This window comes from Pogona vitticeps, chromosome 6 (assembly GCF_051106095.1).
Source record: "Pogona vitticeps strain Pit_001003342236 chromosome 6, PviZW2.1, whole genome shotgun sequence".
In the NCBI taxonomy this organism is placed as follows: domain Eukaryota; kingdom Metazoa; phylum Chordata; class Lepidosauria; order Squamata; family Agamidae; genus Pogona; species Pogona vitticeps.
The window spans coordinates 115519118-115534326 of record NC_135788.1 but is presented as its reverse complement, the minus strand read 5'-3'; the positions used below and the strand labels follow the sequence as shown (position 1 = coordinate 115534326).

Sequence of the window (15209 nt, the reverse complement as noted above, 5' to 3'; positions counted from 1 at the left end):
CACAGCAAGAAAAAAGTTTCCAGACAAGAAAGAAAACTTTTGAAAACTTGCCCAAAAGGAAGAGTTTGTCTCAAAAAGGGTCCTTTGGCCTGTGGCAAGGGTTGACCCTTTGAACACTAGCCCACTAGAGGATTTTGTTTGTTACCTCTAATCTGGGCACTCCCTGAAGGAAGATGAACCCTCTGAAGATACCAATTCCGTAGGCAAGTAGACCGCAGGAGTTCCTAAAGGCTGATGGGATGTTGTTAAGGATACAACAGAGTAGCTGGAAGTAACCTGGTGCCAAAGATTCTCTCCAACTACAGTGGTGCCTCGCTTGACGATGTTAATCCGTTCCAGCGAAATCACTGTAGAGCGGAATCGTCGTCAAGCGAAATAAAAAAGCCCACTGAAATGCATTGAAAACCATTCAATGCATTTCAACGGGCGAAATACCTGCTCGTCCAGCAAAGATCCTCCATAGGGTGGCCATTTTCTGCTCCCTGTGGAGCAAAGAATCCATCCTTAACACAGCGGGGAGCCATTTTGCACAGCAGGCGGCCATTTTGGAAACCCGACGATCATTATTATTATTATTATTATTTATTTTATTTATATCCCGCCTATCTAGTCGATAGACCACTCTAGGCGGCTTACAACATGGGCTGCCACAATAAAAACAACAGAATTACATAAAAGAAAACTTTCAACAATTGGGTTAAAACATTAGGAAAGAAAAGAGAAGGGGATCAGGAATTAACTAGGAGGGAAGGCCTGCCAAAACATCAATGTTTTTAAATGCTTTTTGAAAATACCGAGCGAGGGGGCCGCGCGAATATCAGGGGGAAGGTTGTTCCAGAGGCGAGGAGCCACCGCCGAGAAGGCCCGATTTCTTGTCTTTTCCTTCCGGGCCTCCCTCGGCGTTAGGCTCCTCAGCCTCACCTCCTGGCTCGTGCGAGTGACATGGGTAGATCTTGGTGGTAGAAGGCGTTCCGCCAAGTATCGAGGCCCTAAACCATTTAGGGCTTTGTACGTAAGCGTCAACACTTTGAAGTCGATGCGGAATCTGATGGGCAGCCAATGCAATGCGGCCAGAGTGGGTGAGATGTGTTGGAATTTTTTCACCCCACTGAGGAGTCTGGCCGCCGCATTCTGCACCACCTGAAGTTTCCGCAACAGCCTCAAAGGCAGCCCCACGTAGAACGCATTACAGTAGTCTAATCTTGAGATTACGAGTGCATGCACCAAAGTGGTGAGCGCCCCAACACCGAGATAGGGCTGTAGCTGGGCTACCCGCCTAAGATGGTAGAAGGCGGTTCGGACCACTGACGCCACCTGGGATTCTATAGTGAGCGCCGGGTCCAGATGGATCCCCAAGCTGCGGACCCCATCCTTAGCAGGAAGGGTAACCCCCCCAAAAGAGAGGGAGTTTCCCAAACTCCCGACTGTGGGGGCGCCCACCCTTAGTACCTCTGTCTTGTCCGGGTTCAGCCTCAGCCCATTCTCCTGCATCCATTGCAGTACGGTCCCCAGGCAGCGCTGGAGGGACAGAACGGCATCTCCTGCGGAAGGTGGAAATGAGATGTAGAGCTGAGTATCATCAGCATACTGATGACACCGAGCTCCACACCCCCTGATGACCCCACCCAGCGGCCTCATATAGATGTTAAACAGCATTGGGGAGATGATCGACCCCTGTGGAACCCCGCAATTGAGATTCCACGGGGCCGAGACGCTCTCCCCAAGCTGGACTCTCTGGGGACGGTCCTCCAAGAAGGAGCGGAGCCAGGCCAGTGCAAGGCCCCCAATACCCATAGCACCTCTCATGGCATCGTGGAATCCAATCGGATCCAGTAGCCTTCGAGGGCGGACCATAACAATAGGTCCCTGCTCCCTGCGAGGGGGGAGGGCCATGTTGAGGTTACATTTTATTAGGTGATGATCCGACCATGGCAGAGGGACCGACTCAAGGTCAGTCACCATTGGACCACTCTCACTCCCGTTAGTGGAAAAAACCAGGTCAAGTGTGTGGCCGCCCACGTGGGTGGGGCCGATGACATGTTGGGACATGTTCAAGAAGGCCATGGTCTCCAAGAACTGAAGAGCTGGTCCGGAAGTCTCTGCCTCCGCATGCACATTGAAGTCCCCCAGAACCAACAGCTTCGGGGAGACCAGTAGTGCCGCAGAGACAAAGTCCACCAGTTCCGGTAGGGAAATGGCTGGGTCGCGGGGAGCACGGTAGCCCAACAAGATCCCAATACCGTCCCTAGCCCCAATCGACACGTGGAGGGCCTCCAGACCTGGTTTTACCACCGAGGAGCGCCTAGTAACCTCCAAGATGGATTTGTGAACAATGGCAACTCCCCCCCCCCGTCCTTCCAGTCTGCCCTGGTGTTGGACAGCATAACCGGGCGGACAGATGAGTGCTGGGGGGGACCCCCCTCTCCGCCGATCCATGTTTCGGTTATGCATGCCAGGTCTGCATCCTCCTCCAGGATAAGATCATAAATCACCTGGGCCTTATTGGATACAGACCTGGCATTCAACAACACCAGGCGAAGAGTAGAAGGATGACTGAACTGGCTGCTTCGATACTGAGGGTTGGTCCCGGTCTCAGAACAACGGACAGCCTTCAGACATCTGTTCATCGTTCTTCTTACATGAGGAGGGACCGGGCCAAAGCCATATCTACCTCTACCCGTGATCACAGAAATATTTTGGGGCCCCTCGCTGGGAGGGCAGGCCTTCCATTTCATCGAAGGGAGGGGGGAGGGAAGGAGGAAAAAGGGGAGGGAAAAAGGGCAGGAAATAGAGACAGGAGAAAATAATAAGCAAAATTAACTTAATACAAGTGAATCAAATAAACAAAAAGGGAAAAAATAATAATAAAACACATAAATATTAACCATATACAATAAGCTAGTGCATATAAATAATAAACATAAAATAAACAAGCGTAAATTAAATACAATTGATCAGAATATCGAAGTAAAAAAGAAAGGTAAATAAATAAGTAAAAATAAGAAAACCAGACTAATTACCCCCCACCCGGCGCCCAGAGCAGACCTTCCCCCCCACGTGGCCTTGTTCTTTCTAGTATAGCTGGCCTGGATGTTAGTAGCGGCGCTGGTGTGCAGTGTTCTTTAAGGAGCCAGTAGTCACAGTTTTTACAGTTTTTAGCAAAGGACCCCAGGTCCACGATGTTATAAGTCAACAGGATCCAAAGCACCAGGAACCGAGCTAAGTGGGACTCAAACCCAGCCATTTCCCTCCCTTGAATTAGAGAGGAGACATCCTTCGCAGATGGAAAGAAGTGGGGGGCCTGGGGGAAGTTCTTCCAACATGGCGACCGGCGTGCAAACGCTCCGTCACTCCAGTAACCCCACAGGCTCCCTCCGGGTCCGACGATGACCCTGTACCTTGTGGCTGCCTCCGGACTCGGCGCTCCAACTCAGATCACCCCTCCGCCGGGATCTAATCACTGTCCGGGTGCTCGCTGGTCGAAACTCTCCGTCGCCGGGCCTCGCCGCCAGGGCCTCCGCTGGGATGCCTCCCAGGATCAGGCAGGGCGCAGGCAGGGGTCCGCTGGGCGATGTTCCTGCGACCCACACGTCCGGAGCTCCGAATCCAGCCTCCTCCGGTGGTCAAAAAGAGCTGCCGGGCTTCCGAGCCCAGCCAGAAGCCGGAGGAGCACCCTCTCTATCTCCTGCTCCCACTCCGGCCCCGGCTTGTGAGCTCCAGCTCCGGCTACGCTGCCCTCCGAGCCTCCGAGCTCCGAACTCCGCTGTTTGCAGGCAGCCCCTGCGTCCCGAGCACAGGCTCCGCTCTGGCTCCGCTTGTCTCTGGCCGAGGACACCCCAGCCGGCCTCCCCAGAGCAGCAACAGGGCTTCCAGCTCCCGAACCCCAGCGATCAGCTGTTTTGATCATCGTTAAGTGAAAAATCGGTTGCCGAAGCAGGGAACCGATCATCGTAAAGTGTTTTTTCTTATCTAAACATCATTTTGCGATCGCAAAAACCTAATCATTAAGCAGATTCTTCATGGAGCGGGGTAATCGTTAAGCGGGGCACCACTGTAATGAGTACATTTGGATTCAATCAGCAATACCCTACTACAAAACCCAGCCCCCCAGCTAACCTGCCATGCTTGGACTGGGAGACTTCAAAACTTGATGTTTAGCCTCCTGTAAAGAGAACTGGGCCCATACAGAGGCATCTAGCCCTACCCCAGATTCACCATTGTCAATGGCAATGATACCACAGTCCAGGAGAAGAGAGTGCCTGGGTGTAGCAGACACCCTGCCCTCCTATCTATGTATTAGCCTGCAGCTGTTGGTTGGCAGAGCCAGAGAAGCTAGAAGAGAGGTTTGGTCATTCTTTTGAGGAAGTCAGTCAGTTTAAGTCAGAGAGGAGAGTCTGATGTGAGAGTCAGGGATGAGAGACCAAAGTAGAAATGAGTCTGTTCATTAGGTAGGGTGGCAGAGCTAGGACTTAAAGGAGTCAGTTTAGAATGTGGAACTTATAGAGAACTAAGAGAGTTAAGAGTGAAACAAGTTATTACTCATCTAATGAATACATCAAAGTCTGTGAAGAACCTGTTTAAGCAAACTGTAATCAATAAACCTGTGTTGTTCAAATTTATACTCAGCCGGGACCTCCATCTTTCCAATTAAAGGATGTTGACAGAGGTCAACTGGTGGCAGCGTAAAGGAGAAAATGTGTCGTGGGCCTCAGGCTGGTGAAACAACCTGAGGACACGTGAGGAGCCCGTCACAATTGGTGTCAGCTTGTTGGAAAATAAATCATCCCTTTGTCCTGTGGAACAGAGTGCGACCACAACATCTTTGTTTAAATACAGTCATATCATCTTCTGCTTGTTGCACAACGTTGGAGGGTGGGGTGTCACTAAGCAGGGGCTTATTATTGGGGTAGGGCTTATACTGTATTACGAGCATCCTGAAAAATCCTACTAGGGCTTATTTTCAGGTTAAGTCTTATTTTCAGGAAAACAGAGTACTTTACATCCAGCATGCCCCTCCACACTCTGAATATAACCATTTAGTTTATTTTTAAAGCATTATAATTTATTTCCATTTTCTTCCAAATACTAATCTTGCTACATTTACCTAACAATACTATAATTAATTACTTTTCCACCCATATTATTCGAGTATTTCTAAACTTTAACAAAACTGTCATTGAACACTTTTGTATATTTATCCCCATAACTTCCTTTATCTTGTTAAAACTGATCTCCAACCTTTCTCCATCCTTTCAATTGCCCACTACATGTGGAAATATGTACCCAATCTTTTCTTACACTTCCAACAAATAGTTGGTAGTTACTTATTCATTAAATTAAATTTTGCTGGAGAGAAATACCATTGCCATACTATTCTATAAGCATTTCCCTTAACCCTTATAGACGTACTCATCAAAATTCTTTTATTCCACCACTTCTTCCAATCTTCAACACCAATTTCCTCTTTTAAATCTCCCTGCCATACCTCCTTAGGAAGACTCAATTCATTTTCTGCTCTGTCGGTGTCTTTTTACTTTGATTGCCTTCTCCCTCTTTCGACAAAATAATTAGCTTTGGGAGGAAAACACAGATCTGCAATTTTATATTTATTCAATTTTATATCTATATTTATGGCAAGTACATTTCAAGACACCAGAGACAAAGAAGATAGGAGCAATGGACATCAACAAGGACATTCTTTATTTATTTATTTTATTTATTTATTTATTTATTTATTTATTTGATTTATACCCCGCCCATCTGGTCTAAAAGACCACTCTAGGCGGCTTCCAATATAGTAAAAACAGTGAAATAATATAAAAAGCACACACAATTACATAAATCATATTGTAATAAACAGAATACAACAATAGAATAGAAAATACATAAGGAGAGAATAAAGAAAAGTCAGATATTAATTGGAGGGAAGGCCTGAATGTATAGCCATGTTTTTAATTGACTTTTAAAAGTGTCCAAAGTGGGGGCCGCGCGGATCTCAGGAGGGAGATTGTTCCAGAGGCGAGGAGCCACCACCGAGAAGGCCCGGTTTCGTGTCCTTTCTTTCTGGGCCTCCCTCGTCGTTAGGCTCCTCAGCCTCACCTCCTGGCTCATGCGGGTGATCCGAGTAGATCTAGGTGGAAGCAGGCGTTCCATCAAGTATCGGGGTCCTAAACCGTTTAGGGCCTTATATGTAAGCATTAACACTTTGAAGTCAATGCGGAAACGGATGGGCAGCCAATGCAGCATGGCCAGAGTAGGAGAGATATGTTGGCATTTTCTCACTCCAGTGAGGATTCTGGCTACCGCATTCTGCACCACCTGAAGTTTCCGCATCAGCTTCAAAGGGAGCCCCACGTAGAGATATCTATTTATAGATATCAGCTCTTCCTCAGAGGAGAAAGGATTCTGTTAAGGAAGGCAGTGTTCCATTTGTTAATGCTTCCTTTTCATTAGCTGCTGTCTGCAGTTCAACTCAGGCCTCATCACAATGATAAAGCACTTGGGGAAAAAGATGCAAGCCAGCAGCCCAGCACAGGAGGCCAAGATGGAGAAACTCTCCACAACCATCATGGACTTCCCCTTGCTGCTCAAGTAGGTGGGAACAAAGGACACCCAAACGCTGCAGAACATTAACATGCTGAAGGTGATAAACTTGGCTTCATTAAAACTGTCTGGTAACTTCCTAGCTAGGAAGGCCACGCTGAAGCTGACAATGGCTAGGAAACCCAGAAAGCCCAGAACACAGTAAAACATGGTGGCCGACCCTTCGTTACACTCCTGTACCATCTCCTCAGGCATTGAGTACATGTCAATATCTGGGAAAGGGGGAGAGGTTGCCAGCCACACAACGCAAATCACAGCTTGAATGAGGGAACAGGAAAGAACAATGGAGCTGGCTATTCTTTTCCACAGCCATTTCCTGATCTGGGACCCAGGCTTTGTAGCCATGAAAGCGAGAACCACCGTGATGGTTTTGGCCAACACACAAGAAATGGCCACTGAGAAGATGAGGCCAAAAGCAGGCTGTTGAAGAAGACAGGTCAGCTTATTTGGTTGTCCAATGAAGAGTAAAACACAAAGGAAGGCCAGCAGGAGGGAGATGAGGAGGGTGTAGGTGAGGCTCCGGTTGTTGGCTTTGACTAGGGGAGTCTCCTGGTGCTTGATGAAGAGAGCAAGTATCAAAGCTGTGAGGAAAGAAAAAGTGATGCCAGCACTGGCCAGAGTGGTTCCCATGGGTTCTTCATAAGACAGGAAAGTGGTCTCTTTTTGAACGCACGAATCCTGGTAATGATTTGGATATTGGCTTTTTGGACACTCAATGCACTCTTCCATATCTGAAAAAGAAAACCCATATTTTTAAATTGCATGTGTCTTTCTATTTGTGTAGTATGTAGTATCATCAGAGGTAGGAAGATGAAATTTGTAATGACACCGTACAGCATTCTAAAGTGAACTGTATAGAGAAGAGGGATGGTCAACCTGGTTGGATGCAAGGAACACGTTCCCACCCCAAAGGAAATCAAAATTTAAAGCACTTGAAAGGAAAATAAGCTGAAAGGGAAAAGATGAAATTAAAAAGACTCAAATAGGAGTTGACTAGAAAGTTCATTTCCATTATGGAGAATATAAGAATTTGTGAGTGTTGAACAGCACATGGGGATCTGTGGCTGCTTTAAACAGTGCTTTGTGGCACCTGGCGATTCCATGCACCACGATTCCCCTTTTCTATGCTGACAAACAAAAGGGGTCGGGAAGAGTTGACTGATTCACAAACCCTCATAGAGAAAAATTGCCAGTCTTGACTTCAAAGAAGCCATATTCAAAGATGTTCAAAATCCTGACTCTTAAAATAATAGCCATCAATGGAAGTTAAAATAATCACCCCCTGTGTTCAGTTGTTGGATAGAAGAGCCCTCAGCATCTCTTACCCGTCTGATTTGAAATTTTCCCTTCAGGACATGGAAGGCAATCGTAGCAGCAAAATGGCTTTCCATCCTTCTTGGCCCTCCTGTAACCTGGATGGCATTCCTCATTACATAAGGAAACGGGGAGTGTCTGTACGAAAGAGAATAAGAAGAAGGATATGATCGAATAGCAGGAGGGCTTTTACCTTGCAAGTCTTTACTTTGTTGGAGAGCCTACACTAGAAATGGATTAGTGGGCACCACAGTCAAGCATTCCTGGGTCCTCCGCAGCCCCATTACTTTCCACCCCTTCCAAAGTACTGTACTCTCCACCCCCGTTACTTTCTGTCCCTTCCAAAGTCCTCTGCACCTCCTTTCCTTTCCGCCCATTCCAGGGTCCTCTTCACGCCTTTCCCTTTCCACACCTTTCCAGGGTCCTCTCCATCCCCTTTACTTTCCACCCCTTCCAAACCTCTCTGCTCCCTTTACTTTCCACCCCTTCCAGGCTCCTCTTCACCCCTTTCCCTTTCCACTCTGTTCCAGGGTCCTCTCCATTCCCATTACTTTCCACCCCTTCCAATGTTCTCTGCACCCCCTTACATTCTTCCCTTCCAGGATCCCCTCCACCACCTTTATTTTCCTCCCCAATCCAGGGTCCTCTTCACCCCTTTCCTTTTCCACCCCTTTCCCTTTCCACCCTTTCTGGGGTCCTCTCCACCCAATTTCCTTTCCATGCCTTCTGGGGACCTCTCCACCCCCATTTCCTTTACCATCCCTTGTAAACTTCCTTCCTTCCCATTTCCTCTTCCACTTCATCTAAACTCTTATCCACCCCTTCCTTTTCCACCCCTTCTAAACTTCTTCCCATGCCGAAGCACTAATCTGTGCACCCAGGTAGGTGGGGTCTGTAAGCCTTGGAAGGCAGCCCATCTAGGAGAAGGAAAACTCTGATTTCAAATTTCCACTGCCTTGTGGCTATATCCATTGATGGAAAAGGCTTCAGGAGTAAACTTCAAGGCAAAATCCAGAGCCAGAGTCCCAGAGGCAGTTTGTGACTGTGTATAGTCACACTCTGGCAACTCCTGCGACATCGTTGGAACCAGTTGTATTGGCTCTTGCCGTTCCACTGGACAATTGCAGTGACATGGAGAGGGGGGATTTGCTGCTTGGGTAACAGTCTATTCTCCATATTATTTTACTCAGCTTTCATGCTCTGGAGAGGACACTCCAGCTTCTCATACAGCGTCAAAATAACATTGGAAGTAGCAGTTACCAGTTATAAGACTCTGCTTCTTTGGTGTAGAACGGGACTCCAGGGGTTACCTCCTATGGTGGGAGAGGTCATTGCACCTCACTAGGTAGCTACCACCTGCCTTAAGCTGGGCAGCCCCCAACCAGTAAGGTGCTGCCTTGCTACAGTCTGTTAACCCCATGGGATACGTGAGGTTTAGGGTGAAATCTGACAGTCGGATTGATAACCCTGCACCATGCAACAATCATAAGAAAACTTCTGCCCTAAAGTTGGGCACCTGGAATGTTTGGACAATGACCCCTGGCTTTTCTGATGACCTGCAGGAAATAGATGATGTGCGCAAGATAGCTGTCATTGACATGGAACTGAGTAGGCTGCAGATGGACATTGTTGCCCTGCAAGAGACAAGATTGCTAGACTCGGGATCTGTCAAAGAAAAAAATTCTCATTCTTCTGGCAAGGAAAACCGTTGAATGAGAGCAGGGAATATGGTGTTAGCTTTACAGTTAGAAATACTCTACTGAGATTTATTGTTCCACCTACTGCGGGGAGTGAAAGAATCCTGTCTCTGCAGCTCCACTCATCAGCAGGACCAGTCACCCTCATTAGTGCATATGAACCAACACTGTTGGCTACAACAGAAGTCAAAGAGAAATTCTATGACAATCTGGCAGCTACTATCAAAAACATCCCTGTGCAAGAACTGCTGTTCATTCTAGGAGACTAACGCTAGAGTTGGTGCTGATCACAGTTCTTGGCCCACTTGTCTAAGCTGTTTTGGCATTGGGAAGATGAATGAAAATGGCCAATGCTTGCTGGAGTTTTACTGGACTTGGATGGAAGGAGAGGCTGCTCTGTGTAAAATGATTGGAGAATACAAAACTCGACCCCCTTTCGTTTGGCGAAAGAGATATCCTTGGAGCAACAGAATCCTTGGCCAGAGTAGGCTTCTAGGAAGGAGGTTTGAATACCGAAAACATGTAGGTATTGGTAAAATGAATGGAGACACATACACACAGGTACTACCTGGTTAAAGTCGCTGGGCCATGTGACTGAATGGTCTGAAATAGAAAACACTTTTCCTGGGGGAGCCGTAGGGTCTATACTTCCAACTCGGATTCTGTGAAAGGACCGGTTTGGGAATGTGACCCAGTTGATAATATCCAACCCAGCTATCAGTTCCCCATCTGAGTTAAAGGAAATCCTTTCCCCAGCACTGTTGTTGAATGAGACGTTTCTAAGAAAGTAGTGGAGCTAAAGAAGAAGGCAAAAAAGAATGATTAATAAAGAGGCTGAAAAAGAGGCCAACGTAATGAACATTAGTGTATCACAGGGGGCCCTTGAAGACTTGATTGTCTTTGAGCCTTCATTAGGCAGAGGCCGAAGTGTTGGTGGAAGTAACAGGACTAGGAAAGGAGGTGATGGGAGGAGCGGGAGAAGGAAGGGCAGGCAAAATGAAGCACTGAGGAGGAAATGTTCAGCACTTTGTTTTATTTTGTCAATACAGGATTCCTGGACCAGCCCAATTCATCAGTTTTTATTTATTTATTTCATTTATTAAATTTATACCCCACCCATCTAGTCACAAGTCTACTCTGGGTGGCTAACAATAAAAATAGAATAATAGATGGGGTGAAAAAAATCAAGTTATTTTCTGGTTCTCAGTTCAATTCATGTCCATCTCTGTCTATGACAGATTTGGTGCTTGAAGTCTCTAACATCGTCTTCTCAACAGGAGAAGCTTTTCAGATCATTTGGGCTATCAGATTGCAGCCAAAATGGGGTAAAAGTAAAGGTAAAGGTTCCCCTTGACATTTAGTCCAGTCGTGTCTGACTCTAGGGGGCGGTGCTCATCCCTGTCTCCAAGCCGTAGAGCCAGCGTTTCTCGGTAGACAGTTTCCATGGTCACATGCCCAGCACAGCCAGACACGGAATGCTATGACCTTCCCACCAAGGTGGTACCTGTTTATCTACTTGCATTTTTACATGCCTTCGAACTGCTAGGTTGGCAGGAGCTGGGACAAGCAACGGGAGCTCCCTCCATCCCATGGATTCGATTTTATGACTGCAGATCTTCTGAACTTGCAGCACAGAGGCTTCTGTGGTTTAACCCGCTGCGCCACCACGTCCCACAAAAGAAGGTATTCCTTTGCATTTTTGTGCTCAAAAACTGTTACCTGCCATGACTCTTCATTCAGATATTTTCCACTCCCTCCATCCACAGTCAACCTCTCCCTGGATCTGGGAGAGTACCTTGACATCAAAGCATGTGCTACAACATAGGCAGCATTGTACATACTGTAGCTCTGAGCAGACATGGCCATTTCAAAAGCAGATGCAGGAAGAGCCTCCAACTTCTCCTCCCCAGTGCAGGGTACCTCAGACTGACTGTCAATATCGGCACTAGGGAACCGACAGTCAAAGGCATGCTCCCAGAAAACCCTGAAAAAGCCATCCTCTTTTCCAGGATTTCGGGTCTGAAGAAATTCCCGGAATCCGGGCACCTCCACTGAGTGAGCGGCTACGGAGATGGCTCCATGGAGAAAATCAATGCTGCAATATTTATGAAAAGAAAGGGATGCATAATCCATTTGGGCCGCCAGAATCCAGACATTCGCTTTCCTTTTCACGTCCTCCACTTCAGAAAACTGGTGCATCAGTGTCAACAATATTATTGTGTGGATTTCACCAAATGAGACCATGACATTTGCTCTGCTTTGCATGACAAGTTTGTATAGTTCTGCTTCTTTCTCTATCGCACTTTCAAACCCATCAGAAAAAGTCACTGTTGGGAATCTTCTTATGAACTCGACACAAACACCATGCTGGGACCACCCAGAGAGTACATCGTGTACCAACTTTTCTCCGTAAATATCATTTGCACAAAGAACCCCAATCCACGTCCACCTGAAACGCAGCAGCAACTGGAGAATGCTGCTGTCTTGCAGAGCCCCGTTGGGAAACATTTGCTGGAGAAATTTGGTTTGGCTTGGGTTGTCCATTAGTGGAGCAGAGCCATAGGTGAGCTACAGGAAACAAAGAGGCAAGATTAAGAAATCCTGGATACTTTGTTCCTTCTCCCTTTTTCTTCCAGGGGTTAATAAGAACTTCCAGCAACTTCCAGGGATTAATAAGAACTTTTAGGTACTAAGTTGCTTATCTTCTAGGCCAAGAATCCAGTTGTGTAACCAAGATGTACCCCCCTAACATACTCAATTTAACCATTAAAGGAAGTCTTAGTAGCACTAACCAGACCCTTGATGGTTAGGAAGCTGTAAATCACCTCTAATAAAGAAGACCAACCAACCATCTTGTGGAATCAAGACGTGCTCCACAACCCAGTAAAGCCTCACTTAAGCAAGACTTAGCAGCACACCAAACAGCCAACAAACTGGAGCAACTTCAACAAGGATGACTGAGGGAACTGAGAACCAAGCGCTATGAGGAAAGACTGAAAGAACTGGGCATGTTTTGCCTTAAGAAAAGAAGACTGAGGGCAGATAGGATACCACTTTTCAAATATTTGAAAATATTACAAAAGTAGTCATACCAAGGACTGCAAAGAGAACAAACCTATCCATTTTGAAAGAAATCAACCCCGAGTGCTCACTGGAAGGACAGATCCTGAAGCTGAGGCTCCAATACTTTGGGCATCTCATGAGAAGAGAAAACTCCCTGGAAAAGACCCTGATGTTGGGAAAATGTGAAGGCAAGAGGAGAAGGGGACGACCGAGGATGAGATGGATGGATGGTGTCACTGAAGCAACCAACATGAATTTGGCCCAACTCCGGGAAGCTGTGGAAGACAGGAGGGCCTGGCATGCTCTGGTCCATGGGGTCATGAAGAGTCGTACATGACTTAGTGACTAAACAACAGTAATCTATCAAATATGCTATGATTTGGATTTCTGTGTTGGGCAGGGGGTTGACATTATAGGACTCTTCCAACTCGGTTATTCACCAAGTCTATAATTTTGTGATGCTTAGGAAGGTGTAAATCAGCTCTAAACGAGAAGCCGTGACACAGCTTCCTTGGTTGTCTGTATCAGTGATAATGCACATAAGAAACATATGGCCCACATGAATTATTTTATTCCACTTGTAAATTCATAAGTACATAAGCAGGGTATTTTTTCCTTTAATCATCATCGGCCACTTAATTCCAGTTACACCATTTGTCTATCATTGATTTACAAAAGCAGTGAAAGAAAACACAAAGGGTTCAGTACACACACACACACACACACGAATGAATGAATGAATGAATGAATGAATCAATCAATCAATCAATCAATCAATCAATCTATCAATCAATCAATCAATCAATCAATCAATCAATCAATCAATCAATCAATCAATGGCTATATGATGTATGTAGAACCCCATCTACATACCGTACCTGTGGAATTTTATAAAGACACAGGATAGTAGTCAGGGGGAAGCAGCTGTCAAGTCTTTAACCATCATCTGCCTCTTAATAGGAATGAAACAGTATTCCACCTCCCAGCCACACAAAAGGCATAGGTAAAAGGGTCAAAACAGGTACAAGAATGAACTGCAATGCTCCATGTGCTGTGCTCCATCCATATATCCTACCTGGGGAAATTTGTAGAGGCTCAGAATGTGGGTCATGTGCACGCAGATGTCAGGTCCCCCAATGGCTGCTATTGGATTTATCTCAAAGCCACACTTGTAGTTTGGGATCGATCTTCTGTGAGAAGAGAGAAGCTCCATAGAAGCAAGGTAGGTCCCGCTCACGCTGAAGTGGCTGTTGTAGATGTTGAAGCCCAGGGTGATGTTGGGTAGGATCTGGGGATTTGCATTAATCTCCTGAACAGCAAACTCCAAAGCCAGGATGTGTTGGTATGTCTGGAACAGTACCCTGCAACAGGAGACATAATAGTCCTGTGTCATCATAGTGCTGCTAAGATTAAATCCTATCTATTTAAATTTTTAAAGAAATAGATTAAAGTTGGCAGTTTCAAGGAAATGCAAAATAATTCAGCTCATGAATATCTGGGTTGTATGGAAATGACGTTATTGTCTTTGGAAGTTCCAATTAATGGGTATATTTGTGAATTTCGTTGTATGGTATACTGTGTATATACTTACAATGACAATAAATTATATTATTATTATTATATTATTCATGCATCCACAATGTGCAAAAAGTGTTTCTGATGTGGATGAAGATGCCTACATTTGACTCTCGTTAAATCAGGAGAAAGGGTTAGCCACGGCCAGACTGATGTTCCATAGGCGTCAGTAGAAATGAAGGACAACTCTTTAAGCTTGGAGGTGATTGTCATCTGTCTGACATCTAGCGTTGGACAGCACTGGACACTTCTTGCTAAGAAGCAAAGAGATGTCATTCATTCACCAATTCAGTTGATGGCAGAAATGAGTGATGACTTCCACATTACCTAAAATGCTGATATTTATCACTCTGGAAGTTTAGGATATCCCACACAAATTCTTCGTGCAATTATAACCTATGTTAAGCCTCTTTGAGAATCATTACACTGAAATGAAGCCTATTTATCTTGTAGAAAAAAGGATACAGTAACTTACACTGGTTCGTTGATCACCTTCGTAGAGGGATGGTTTCTGAACTCAACTGAATCAGAAAACGTGTTGACCTGAGAGACAACGCCAGCGATGCTGAAATCTCCCGATTGATAATATTTGTAAAGAACAGAAACAGGTTGACCAATACAGTGTTTGGAAACAGTGCCCTTGCACACTGCCTGAGGCATCAGCATTAATAGGGATAGTATTAATGCCATTATCTGAAATCTTCCTTGGGAGCACTGGTTTCTTTGTTTACACATTCTCCCTTTGGCAAATCTCAAGAGAACACTATGACGTGACACTCTTAGATAATCTGAAACGCAGAGGAAATGCAGATTTTAGTGTAACACTGACTGCACCAACAGAGCTGTGTGCCTCTCTAGAGTTGTGTGTAAATGCTCTGGAGGATGTTACATGGCACCTTCTTATACCTTCCAAGGCCTCTCTTTACCCCCTGGGGGCATGGAACAATAATATGGATA

The 15209-nt window shown here is 45.9% G+C and overlaps 1 protein-coding gene across 1 annotated transcript; it reads right to left on the bottom strand.

Annotated features, from left to right (window-relative positions):
* Positions 1-5591: 5591 nt before the first annotated feature.
* LOC110070563 (vomeronasal type-2 receptor 26) lies at positions 5592-14070 on the bottom strand. Its single transcript, XM_078378790.1, has 5 exons — positions 13753-14070; positions 11334-12182; positions 10183-10410; positions 7929-8055; positions 5592-7334 (listed from the first exon to the last, which is right to left on the bottom strand). Exons 1-5 carry the CDS (start codon positions 14068-14070, stop codon positions 6433-6435), a joined length of 2424 nt encoding a protein of 807 aa, XP_078234916.1. The 3' UTR covers positions 5592-6432.
* Positions 14071-15209: the final 1139 nt, after the last annotated feature.